Genomic DNA, 13486 nt, shown 5'->3' with positions numbered 1-13486 from the left:
TCTTTCCTGTCTTTATGAGGTGTGATTAAAAAAAAATACAGTGAAGGCTGCTGCTGTGTGACATCCAAAGAAAGGTAGGCTGGTGTGTCCGTTATGGTGCATCCTCATTCATTTTACTAACCCAATATAGCACCGTGTGCAACTTCCGGCTCTTCTCCATAGTCAAAATGACCATGAAAGGTAAATGTTTCAAATCCATTCAGGACAACAAGGCAGCCACAACACACAACCAAAGATATTCATGCAAGAGGACTTACAAGACTGCTTCAGAAAGTGGCAAAACAATGGGATAAGTGTGTTCAAAGTGAGGGGGATTAATGGCAACATATCTTCTTCTGTAATATATATTTAAAAAATTTAAACATTCACTGCAGCTTTTGGCCACACCTCACAGGTAAAATTTCATTTAAAAGTTTGTTTATTCTTTGAACAATACAAGAAGGCATGAAAGATTGAGTGCTATTTGTTAATATTTGGTAACTGTTAATTATTAATTAAACTTGAAGAGATCAGTAATTGAGACTTAGGCATTAAATGAAACCTTTATTCGAATTGAATTATGTTGTGACACACTATTGTTATAGCACTGGTGACTCCATAGACATTTCATTAGTGTTTTGGTTTTTTACAGTATTTCCAAAAGGCATTTTCTAATACCTGAGCAAGGCAGTAATATGCAAACAAGTCTTAGTAAAGTACTTTTTGGGGGGAGCAGTTATTGAGGATTGATCTGAGGGCCTCTGCACACCCTGTGGCCTTTTTATTTTGAGACAGGGTCTTGCTAAATTACCAAGTTACTCAGGCTGGGCTTGAACTTGGGATCTTCCTGCCTCTGCCTCCCAGACTGCTGGGATTACAGGCATGCACCACCTCATCCAGCTGTAAAATACATTTTAAAATTAAATATGACAAAGACTTTAAATTGTGTTTGTTATGATCATTCATAACTCAAGTTCCTATATTGTCTCCATTTTAATCTTTTAAAAAAATACCTGCTATTTTTGTGTTTAGTTCAACATATAACAAAATGACATCATGTTATCACAAATTACAGAAGCACATCTTTTTTTTTTTTTTTTTTTTGGTACCAGGGATCGAACTCAGGACATTGCGCTTGCGAGGCAGGTGTAGTAACACTGAGCTACATCCCCAGCCCAAAGCACATCTATTTTTAAAGTTGAAAGCAACTTTTCAAATGTATGCATCAACATACACGTTGATGAATGAAACATACATGTTGTTGAATAAAACAACAAAAATGGATGTTGAACCTATATTACCAGCTCTTTTTATTTTTAATTTTAAAAGCAGGCCTTGCTAAGTAGTATCAATTACCTTTTTCACATACTACTACCAGTATTAATAATTATTGCTGTCAGAGCTGGGCATGTGGTACATGCCTGTAATCCTAGCATTCTGGGAGGCTGAGGCAGGGGGTTCACAAGTTTGAGCCCAGTCTGGGCAATTTAGCAGCTTAGCATGACCCTGTCTCAATAAAAAATTTTAAAAGGGGCTGGGAGACATAGCTCAATGGGAAGACCCTGGGTTCAATTCCCAGTACTAAGGAAAAAAGTTACTGATGTTAGAAAGGAAGTAATTTTCAAAAGGCAAATCAAATCTCAAGACAAAAAAGAGTAAGATTTCAAGTGCTTACAATAAGGGAATTTCCTGATTATTATATTGAGAGAAAAACAAAACATTTTAAAGTTGACTGTGTTATTAACACTAAGGCCAAATTTATCATTGCTTTGTTTTTCTGCTTTAATGTTTAAAATATAAAATGTAATATTTGTAAGATTTTTTTCTTTAATAAAGGAACACATTTATACTACAAAGGAAGCAAAAAGAAAACTAAAGCCACCTATAGTACTATCACTCAATATTTTATTGAACATGTTGACAGTTGTTTTATATCCTATCCATATTTTTAAAAATGTACCACTAATGACTTCTTAGGTAAGTATTATTTTCCTCCAATATAATTCGTAAAAGCTGCACATTAATTGGTTAGATTTGTTTTCTATAACTATACACGCATAGATGTATTTTAATTAATTTAATCATTTGAGTATTCTTTCTTATCCTCGGCTAGTTAATATACTTAATAATCCAATGAATGTTCTTCTTAAATGCATTCACAAATCCAACATTGCCTCTTTGGATAATTTCCTAGCAGGAAGGTATTATTAACAATACATACCTTTTAAAGTTTTTTCTTTCCTGGGACATTATATCAACTTACAAAACCCTTTCTACAACTCAGAATGAGAACCTGTAGATAGTTAATATACACCTGGATGACTCTTGTGCCCAACATACCCTAACCACCTTCAGCATACCTTGACCTTGATGCCTGGAGTCAGATTTACTAAGTACTTACCTATGGAGAAACAGTCTGGTTTTGATTTAATTAACAGCTTTTTTTTTTTTTCCTTTTGATTTTTTGTTTGTTTGTTTGTTTTTTGAGACAGGTTCGTTTCACTATGTAGTTGAGATTGACTTGGAATTCACTATGTAGGCTCAGGCTGGTCTCGAACTCACAGTGATCCTCCTGTCTCAGCCTCCCAAGTGCTGGGGTTATAGGTATGCACCACTACTCCCGGCTCCTTTTGGTTTTTTGAGACAGGGTCTAATTATGCAGCTCAGGCTGGCCTTGAACTCACTATGTAGCTCTAAATTCACACTGATCCTCCTGCTTCAGCCTCCAAGTGCTGGGACTAAAGGTGTGTGCCATTACCCCCAGCTATAACACTTCTATACATAACTAAATCTGTTACTGAAAAGAAATCACATTAATGTCACTGACCAGAATCTGTTTCAAGATTAAAATACAATAATTTTGGGCTGGGATTTAGCTCAGTGGTTCCAACACCTGCCTTGCAAGTGAAAGGTCCTGAGTTCAATCCCCAGTAACAAACAAACAAACAAACAAACAAAAAAACACACAACACCCCCAAAAAAACAAAGCAGTAATTTTTACCATGTCGAAATTTAAAGATATTATGAAGTACAGCCAGTAAATAAAATGTAGCTTTTACAACTATTTTGTTTTGAAAGTAATCTCTCTCTAAATCAAAGGCATATCATTTTCAGGAAGGACACTATCCTACTTCTTATAAAAGCACTTATGCACCAGAAATACACTAGAAATTCACATAGAAAAGCTGTATAATCTTCAGCATACCTTATATGAATATAGATGATATTTCCATGTTGATCCACATTGATTTTTCCAGGAATGCAAGAAATCCTTCTTTCTGTTTCTTTTGTTAAAAGTTTCTTACACAAACAGCATCTTTAAGAAAGAGAAGGTACAAAAACTTGAATAAAAATTTAAACGTAGTAATTTAAAGAGTAGAAGCTACATTATATAGCATACCAAAGGAAAAACACATTACCTATACAACGTTGCTGCATTACTTCGAGAATCTGGATTCAAGTACTCAGGATCAAACAGTCTCTCGATCTTCTTACAAAAAAGTTTACTATCAACAACAAATGACCAGTAAATTAATTTTTATATTTACTTTATTAAAGTTACATTACAGTGATAGAAATAAATACTACTTATACATGTGTAAAATAAAATGGATAAATACTTAGGCTCTTTGGGAGTTTATAATACACTCTGGTGTACTAAGTGAAAAAAAAATCTAATAAAAACTGCTTAATAATGAATTTATTCTTATCAGGAAATAAGACCGATAAATCTCTCTCTTTATTCATTACTGGAGTATTTAAAATTAAAGATTTTGAGAATTTATCAATCCAAGACTACCAATAATTAGGTATACAATTCTTAGCAACTTTCTCTCTGAAACTTTTCTATAAAAAATGTGGTTACTGATTCCAAATGCATAAGGCTTTATGAAGTTTAAATTATACAGTATTTTAGAAAGCCAGACATAGTGTTAAAATTAAATGAATGTTAGCTTATTATGCATAATATAACTGAACTTGAAGTCTCCTGAACGTGTCATTAACTCTAAATGTATGTTCTGTCTCTATTCTTCCTTATGCAATGTCTGGTGCTCCGTTTTTTTTTTTTTAATTTTAATTTTTATTAGTACATATGTTTGCAGTATTTAATGATTACATACATCATAGAGTTATTGGTAGTACATGTACATAACACATCTTAATTCCCCTCCTCTCGTTTTCCTCCCTGTCTGTTGGTTGTAAAGGCCAAATTTGGATTTAGGATTCCATTACCACATTCAAGTATTTAGCTCTTGGATTATTTCACTGTCTCACTTTCCTTAAAGACTAAATTTCTGGACAATCCTCTGTATTATCAATTTCTTCCTCTTTAATGAATTGTCCTGATTATTTTAAACATCCTGATGTTCAAAAATATCCTTCCTTCCCTAAATAGTTGCTGCTGTATTTCTTGGCAACTATTCAAGCAAAACATGTGGAAAAAAGTTTTCTATATCCAATCAGTCAAATCTGTCTTCATCTTACTATACTCACGAGAGCAGAATTCTACACTTTTGGTCACTTAATTGCTTCTTCCTTTTGAAACCCTTTTCCCCCTTCCTTCTTTGATTCACTGGCTCCTCCTCCTCAGGCCTTTCATTGGCAACTACTACTCTGTTGAATCTCTAAAGATTTGGTAGCCTTTTGATAACAATTAGAAAATAACTGCATTTACAGTAGCACTGAAAATTAAATACCCAGGAATAAATTTAATTTTAAAAAGGGAAATTTCTCTAAACCCCAAAATTAATTTCCCTAAACCCTAAATAAGACATCGATGAGATAAACTACAGAATACCCAAATAAATGAAGGGCTGTACTGAAATATCAAGAGTAACAACTCCTAGCCCGATTTTACAGTTATTATGTTAACTCCAAATTCTGGCAGGTGGGTATGTAAAACAGAAAATAGATAAGCCGATTTTAAAATTTATATGTCAGTGCAAAGCAGCTAAAAAGGCTGTACATGAATCTTGAAGCTGAAGGTGAGGAAGAATCTAGATTACTAGATTCCAAAAATTATTAGAAGGCTACCATAACTAAGGATATGTGCTACTAATTCAAGGATAGGCCAGCAACAACAAAACAGAGAACTGAGAAACAGAGCTCAGGAATAGTCAGCTGATTTATAGTCAAAGGCCTGCAATGCAGTGGGAAAAGGACAGTCTGTTCAATATATGGTGATCTGTCAGCTAGATATGTAGCTGGGGAAAAAAATGAACTTTGACTGCTACTTTGTATCACACACACACACACAAAATTCAGGATAAATAATAGGGAAAAAAACCCCCACAGAATATCTTCATTAACTTCACATAGGCAAAGATTTCTTGAAAGGACACCAAAAATACTACGGTCTTTTGCTAGGAAATCTCATCTTTTCTCAAGCTTCTATTTTAAGCCCTGACCTCTAACCTAAATTTATGACTAACATATCCAACTACCTATCAACTACATCTGGATATCGAAGAAGTGTATTAAATGTTTCAACAGGATCCAAGTCCACCTCTCTATCTGCTTCACTCCAATCCTTCCCTTCCTGCTCTTTCCTTTCTCCATTGGTGGCAGTTCCATGCATTTAGTTGCTCAAGCTGAAAACCTAGTAATTATCCTGAAATCCTCTTTTCCTACATCATCACATTCACAAATCAGTCAATCCTTCTAATAATGTACACTGAACCCATCTACTTCTTTCTAGCTTTACTGCTTTTACCCTAGTCCAAACCCTTCCAGTTCTCACCAGATTGCTGTACTAACCTCTTTATAGTTCTCCTTGCTTCTTATATCCTTAAAGTCTATCTTTCACATAGCAGCCAGAATCATCTCTTAAAAAGAAATGAGCCGGGGATGTAGCTCAGTGGTGCCTCCACCTGCCCCACAAGTGCAAGGACCTGAGTTCAATCCCCAGTAACAAAACATAGAAATAAATGAGACTGGGCCTGGGATTTAGCTCAGTGGTTCTACCGCCTGCCTCGCAAGTGCAAGGTCGTGAGTTCGATCCTCAGTACAAAAAAAAAAAGAGATTATGTTCCTTCCCCTCTTCATTAATAGCTAGAATAATGCATATCCTCCTTGCTTTGATCTAAACACTTCCAAATAATGTAACTACTGTTGACCTCATATACTCTTCCCATTTACACTTAAGCTTTAAACATTTATGTATCTCAATTCCACCATATATTTATGTTTACTATACAAAATACTAATTTTTACCACGAGCCACTGGCTGTTCACATTAGAAAAATTATATATATACATAAATTATAAGCCACTGGCTGTTCACATTAGAAAAATTATATATATACATAAATTATATAGATTATAAAATTACAGTATAGAAAATTATACATATATAATATTTAGCCCAGACTGGCCTCAAACTCACAGTGATCCTTCTGCTCAGCCTCCTGAGTACTGGGATTACAGGCATGCACCACCTTGCCCGGCTCTAAATATATTCTAAGAACAGAATTTCACTAAAAGCATAGAGAAATATATTTAACAGGAACATTAGGTTTAAAAATAAATTTCGAAATTACCTCCTAAACTTATCTTTTTTGTCTTTTAAATCATCAACTTCATTATGTGTGAATAGATCAGCTATTCGTGTAAGAAGATTTGCATTAATACAGTTCATGTTGCATGGGGTAGCTACTATGGCATTCATATTTTTGTGGCAGTACTGAATACACTGTTCTACCTAAAAAAAATTAGAAAAGAATGTTGAAAATGATAGCACAAAGGATAATGTTATAGCAATACCTTTTAAACATAAAATTCATTAAAAGCCTAGTCCATGTATTAACTTAGTTTTATCTATCTGGGTTAATGTCAACTATTCTATTCCAAAGTGATTCTATAGGTCAAATTTGTAACTGCATATGCATATACACATGAACCTACAAAAATTATTTTCTAACCTTTCTTTTGCAAATAATATATTTTTTGTGGTTGGGGCAGGTTATGTATCTTAGTCTGTATACCACGTAAGTTTCCATAATTGAATTTTTATGTTTTATTTTTTTTGGGGGGGGGACAGGGTCTCACTGTATAGTTCAGGCAGGTCTTGAACTCACTATGTAGCCTAGGCTGGCCTCAAACTCAGTGATCCTCCTGCCTCAGCCTCCCAAGTGCTGCAATTACAAGTGTGTGCCACCATGCTTAGCAAACTCAGTTATAATTAAGCCTCTGTTTCTCTAGGTTTCTGAAACAAACCTTTAAGTCATTTAAGGACTTTCTCAGTTGTGCTAGGTTTGCTCTCTGATTTTCTTCCCCTCTTTCCAACCTCAGGTGTATTTATTTACTTTAAAAGAGATTAGTCACATATTCTCCCAAATATTTTGCTGACAGCATGAAAATTCTTTAAGGACTCTTTTTAATCTCTGCTTTTCTTCCATTGTCCTTACCTAAAGAAAGTAATACCAGCTCACTAAATGGGAAGGGGCAAAAAGTTAGAAAGCATAGTACTAGCAAAACTAGCAAAACTCCAAATAATCAAGTAATCAAACTTCTCATCTGCCAATATAGCAAAGTAGTATTCTTCACCGGAGAGTTTTATATTTTTTTAACCAGAAAATATTAACCACAAACATATATAATAATTTGAATGATAAATTTATTAAGTACAAAAGAAAAGCAAAGGCCGGGCGTGGTGGCGCACACCTGTAATCCCAGCACTCAGGAGGCTGAGGCAGTAGGATCGCTGGGAGTTCGAGACCAGCCTGGGTTACATAATGAGTTCCAGGTCAATCTCAACTACATAGTGAAACCCTGTCTCAAAAAACAAAAGCAAATATATGAAATGTGTATCTATATATTGTACTTTATCTTTCATTAGCTACTCTTAAGCAATAAATATAAACTTCAGTGATGCAAACATAAAATTATATAGTTGGATATTTGTTCTCCACTCAATGAACTATACATGAAAGAGATAAAAGCAAATCATGATTAAAGAAAACATTTAAGGGCCAGGAATGTAGCTGTGCCTCCCTGTCAAGATCAAGGTCCTGAGTTAGATCCCTGATACTGGAAAAAAAAAAATTTAAATAGCAAAGCATGTTTCATTTAGTTTTCATTTAATTTGAGGTAAGACAAATCCTGTCTGAGGTAAAGTTACTCTTCAGTTTCACCTACTACAACAGTGAGCTACTCTGAGGATTAACTGCTTGCTTTTTAAGTATAACTGCATGACATATGATACCCAGTAGTCTCAAGATTAAGACTACTTTCCTAACAAAAAAAAGTATTTCCAAACATGAGCAATGTATTTCAATAAAATCACACTCTTGAATTAACTACTTTAATAAAGTATCTGAGAATTTCTCAGATATTTGAAGGAAAAAACCTAAGTGAATAGAAGACTGGATTTTAAAAATTAATACTTACTAGTGAATCCATTTTCAAAAACTCTGAAGAAATAAGAATTGAAATGACATTTCCTGGTTCTAAAAAAAAAAAAACAGATTAAAATTCCTTTTGATTTTTATTATTCTCTCACAGGTTCCTTCTTACCTTCAAAAAAGATGTTACTTTAATAAGAACTTACTATAACTTCACTTATTATGCTCAGATATACAAAAGGAAGAAAATTCAAAGTTAAAACTTGTAATACAGAGGAAAATGCATAGTAAATCTGCCCAGGAAATGGTCATAGTAAGTAAAGACTCCAGCTAAAGGTATGAAACATGCCAAAAGGAAATACACCAGAGGAAAACTTTAAAAAATAATTAACAAGAGCATTTGTTATTAGGGAAGGTATTTTAAAAAAGAGTTCAATGCTTATTATGAACAAATATTTTAAAAATCCTTAAAAGTAATAAGCAATTTACTACTACTTGGGTGTGGAGACGCCTGCCTGTAAACCCAGTGGATTGCAAGTTTAAACTCAGCCCAGGCAAATTAGTAACTTAGAAGGGCCTTGTCTCAAAATTAAAATAAAAAACATTTTTTTAAATTATGGAGATGGTGCTCAGTGTGAAGGCCCGGAGTTCAATCCCAGTAGTGGATGTGTGTGTGCGCGCGCGCACACACACACACACACACACACACACACACACACAAATTACTACTGCAGAAGTGCTGAAGTTACTTCCTAAGGCATACTGAATGATTCTTCAGATATAAAGACAGGGAAAGGGGGATGCTATCTGGCATTGTATTTTAGGGAGTCTGTCACTGCCAATGAAGTATATTTAAGAAAATACTGTGATTTTTCACTACTGTAGCACTATACAATCATATATTTGAAATCTTCATAATTAAAACAAGTGATCCCAATCTTTACCTAAAACTTTAGCTTAAAGTTTCTCAAATGGAAATGGTAAGAGGAAGAAGCTGGTGAGAAAGCACCTTAGAAAATTAACTGTCCAGTTAAGAACCAGTGGTTGGACTACTAGAGATTCAATTAGGCATGTTAATACTTTTCCTGGTTAGAATAAAGTTTGCTTTTATAAACATTTAAATGTTATCACTGACAAGGTCAAAGATGAGAGAATGGCTAGATTTTCTCTACTTTGCTATTACTACACACAAAAATGTGCTAGATCAGATAATATTTTATTCTTTACATATTATGTTTCAAATATACGAAATCACATTTGTGGTTTGATAAATTCTTTGCACTAAAATTGCTGCGTACTCTGGGTGCAGTGGCACATACCTGTAATCCCAGCACTTGGAAGGCTGAGACAGGAGGATTGCCATGAGTTAGAGGCCAGCTTGGACTACATAGTGAATTTAAGGCCAACCTGGACTACATAGCAAGACCCTATCTCAAAAAAAGAATAAAATAAAATTGCAAAATGCTACTTATATCAGTTTCAAAAAAATTTTTTTTGGTACTGGGGTTCAAACTCAGGACCTTGCATTTGCAAGGCAGGTGGCAGAACCACTCAGCTAAATCCCAGCCCTGAAATATTTTTTTGCAAATCTCTACAACATCTGACTTAACAGAAGACATCTGTATTCACATGTCTGTTTTCACATTCACATTTGTGAGTGGCCTTCTTTGATATCACACAGAAATTTGACAAACATTAGTTTCTTAAAAGTTATGTGCAATGGAATCTGAAATTTTATCAATAAAATTTTCTACTCTGTTAAATAATTTATCTTATACTTTGAATAGATTACTAATCCATTTTTTAAACATTATTCATCATTTAGAAAATATTAGCTGAGTTACGCAGAGCTTCCAAATGTTGAGACATTTCCTTGTGCAATATATATTTTAAAAATCACATTTATTGAGCCAAGTGTGATGGTACACACCTGTAATCCCAACATTTGGGAGGCTGAGGCACCGTCTCCCCATTAAAAACAAAAAATCACATTTATTATGGTGCAGCAAATTTATAATCTCAGCTTTTGGGTGGCTACATGTCATCTTAGCCAAAAGACCGAGAAGCGATGCTCTTGGATGGCTGAGGCAGGAGGACTGCAATTTTTTTTGGAGACAGAGTCTTGCTATGTAGTTCAGGGTGGCCCTATAATCACCTGTAGCCCAGCCCAGCATCAAACTGAGAGTGATCCTCCTGCCTCAGCCTCCTGAGTGCTGGGATTACAGGAATGCACCACCATGCCTAGCCCCAGTATTGCAAATTTGAATTCCACCTGGGCAACTTAATGAGACCCTATTACAAGAAAAAAATAAAAGGGGCCGAGTATGAGCTCAGGATGAGGGCTGTTTTCAACCTGCAGGGCAAAAACAAAACAAAACAAGACCAAATCACATTTATTCATATGATCATCAATCAGATCGCATTAGAGAAGTCTTTTTTTTGTTTGTTTTTTGGTACAGGGGATCAAACTCAGGACCTTGCGCTTGTGAGGCAGGCAGTGGCACCATAGAGTTAATGTGCCAGCCCCCACCTTCTTTTTAAGACAGGGAACTATATAGTCAAGGCTGCCCTCGAACTCATGGTGATCCCCCAGCTCCAGCCTCCTGAGTGCTGGAATCACAGGCGTCTAGGCCCTAGGAAAGTCTTTTGAGTGCAGTTGTGTACATGGGAGCAGGTTAAGTTTTCCAAAATGCTTTCTCTCAAGACAACCACTACACACTGGCATGCAAAGAAGTGCACTTCCCCTTTCACCACAGAGAGCACACTCAAGATTTAAAAATCAGAAATGTTTACTGCTTCAAGGACATTCTTAACTGAACTGACATTTTTTCTTTTATTCCTTTCTACCTATAAGTGCATGGTGTTAAAGAATATAATGACTACTAATACAGTTTGGTGTCCCTACCTTGATTAATACTTAGGCTCCAACAGTATTACTCACCATTGCCTTTGCATCACTTGGTAAAGTTAACATGGCAAAAAAACAAAACAAAACAAAACAAAAAACATCTTGATATTATAGTGCAAGTTGTTTTAACCCTGTAGATTCTTTAAAATGGTTTGCAGGATCGCAGTGGTCCACATATATGTTAAGACTGCTGATTTAGGAAAGTGTTTTTTGGGCACAAATAGTAAATTTACTAAATTTTATTTAGTGAACAACTTAATTTCTAAAAAAAAAAAAAATGAAATATCAGTTTCCAAGATACTAATGCTCAAATAATATTGTACATTCCATTTTTGGCCTGAAACAATTATCAGTTGACGTGGAAATTTCACTATAAAATAAAGCAACAGATTGTCTTTTACCTAAAGTGGGCATCTCACAATCTTTATTCTCCTTAGTGTTCCTTTTAACGTATTTTATCAACCAGTTGAAAATGTGAACATCACAATGAACTGAAATGTCCACCTCTTCCCAGCGCTGGGCATCCATAGATAAATATTCAGCAAAGTACTTCATTTCTGATATCAAAAGATCTCGTGGGCAAATAAAGTCTTCTTTCAAGTTTTTTCCTTCATCACATACATGAATCACCATGTTTGGCCTTCATAAAAAATGTTAAACAGAAATCAAGTTATTAGTTTTAGAAGAGGATCTAAGAATATTGACATTTATTGGAGGAAAAAGAACAAGTTTTTTAAAAAGATTTTTGTCCAAAAATGAATTTTAGAGGATTCTGACATGCAGAAATTTTCAAGTGTCTTGCTAACCTGACTATATAAGGTTTTGACTAATTTTAGAAAGTTACTGACAGTAAAATGGCAAATAACAGTTACTGAGGGACTAATAATTAATAATGCTAAAACATTTTCCAAGTCATATCTAACATATGAAGTTTATAAAAATAACACCATTCCCCAAAATTAAGTAATATGTTTTAATTCCTGTGATGGATATAAAATAGCACTTTTACATTGCTATGGGAGCGGGAGGGAAATAACAATGATTAAATACTAAAATGTTTACTTTTGAAAAAGGAAAAACTGGGCCAGGGATTTAGCTCAGCGGTTCAGTGGCCTGCCTTGCTAAGTGCAAGGACCCGAGTTCAATCCCTGGTACCAAAAAAAAAAAAAAAAAAAAAAAAAAAAAAAAAACAGCTAATAGTATCTATTGAGAAGTCAAATTTAAAATTAGCATGGCTTATTTTTAATAGCAAGAATATTTGGTTCTAGGCATTCATCAAATAAAAAGTAATATAGTTAAAGGGATTTTTGAGACTACAATATGTTTACACATTTTAAAAATTTAATAAATTTAGGGGTTGGGGATTTGGCTCAGTGAGGGTTCTGCTGCCTGCCTTGCAAGTGCAAGGGCCTGAGTTTAATCCCAGGCACACACAAAAAAAAAAGTTTAGATAATGCATCAAAGTCTATTTCAAAAGTTATATACTTTGAATTTATTTTCTGTCAAAATTATATCACTTCAAAACCAAATAGTACGCTGGGGATTTAGCTCAGTAGTTCCACCATCTACCTTGCAGGTGCAAGGTCCTGAGTTCAATCCCTGATACCAAAAACAAAAACAAAAACAGTGTGATCCACTTCAGCTTTCATGTCACTACAGAAAGAAGAGAATAAACAGAGACAAGTGTACTGTATTGTTTAACTTCATAAATTTTGAATACAAGATATCTTATATAAAGTTGTGCTACCAGAAAAAGAATTATAATCAATACTCCATCAAAATTTTAAAACTTTTCTCAGGAGCCGGGGATTTAGCTCAGTAGTGCTAGATCCCGCCTTGCAAGTGCAAGGTCCTGAGTTTGATCCCTGGTACCAAAGAAATTATGGTAAAAATATAGATAGTAATGATATAATGAAAGATAAAAGTTTCTGTGGCTTTTTGGACCATCATATGAACTATCAGCTAATTCCAGAAAAAAATAACCAGCAAATTTCTGTTATCATATAGACAAATTTTATGTTAAAAAAAAAAATCTATGGGCTGGGGATTTAGCTCAGTGGTTTTGCCACCTGCCTCAGAAGCGCAAGGACCTGAGTTTGATCCCCAGTAACAACAACAAAAAAAATTTTTGTGGGCCAGGTGCAGTGGCACATGCCTGTACCAGCTACTCAAGAGGTAGAGGCAAGAGGATTGCAAGTTAAAGACCAGTTTGGGCAACACAACAAAACCCATCTCAAAAAAAAAAAAAAAAAAAAAA

The 13486-nt window shown here is 34.6% G+C and overlaps 1 protein-coding gene across 10 annotated transcripts in view; it reads right to left on the bottom strand.

Annotated features, from left to right (window-relative positions):
* Kiaa1841 (KIAA1841 ortholog) overlaps positions 1-13486 on the bottom strand; it is a 72664-nt gene that overhangs the window by 39845 nt on the left and 19333 nt on the right. For all 10 annotated transcript variants that reach the window (XR_777449.3, XR_777448.2, XR_004517441.1 and 7 more), the window contains 5 exons: positions 11631-11869; positions 8368-8426; positions 6519-6679; positions 3399-3485; positions 3185-3295 (listed from right to left, as the gene is read on the bottom strand). Coding sequence is in view for 7 of the 10 variants with exons in the window: in XM_010609788.2 (XP_010608090.1) it covers positions 3185-3295; positions 3399-3485; positions 6519-6679; positions 8368-8426; positions 11631-11869 (657 nt within the window). In the remaining 3 variants the exon portion in view is untranslated. The remainder of the gene's footprint in view (positions 1-3184; positions 3296-3398; positions 3486-6518; positions 6680-8367; positions 8427-11630; positions 11870-13486) is intronic.

Source organism: Fukomys damarensis, unplaced genomic scaffold, assembly GCF_012274545.1.
Source record: "Fukomys damarensis isolate Sample0158 unplaced genomic scaffold, DMR_v1.0_HiC HiC_scaffold_2, whole genome shotgun sequence".
Taxonomy (NCBI): domain Eukaryota; kingdom Metazoa; phylum Chordata; class Mammalia; order Rodentia; family Bathyergidae; genus Fukomys; species Fukomys damarensis.
The sequence above is the reverse complement of the archived record's forward strand: the minus strand, read 5'-3'. Positions and strand labels throughout refer to the sequence as shown.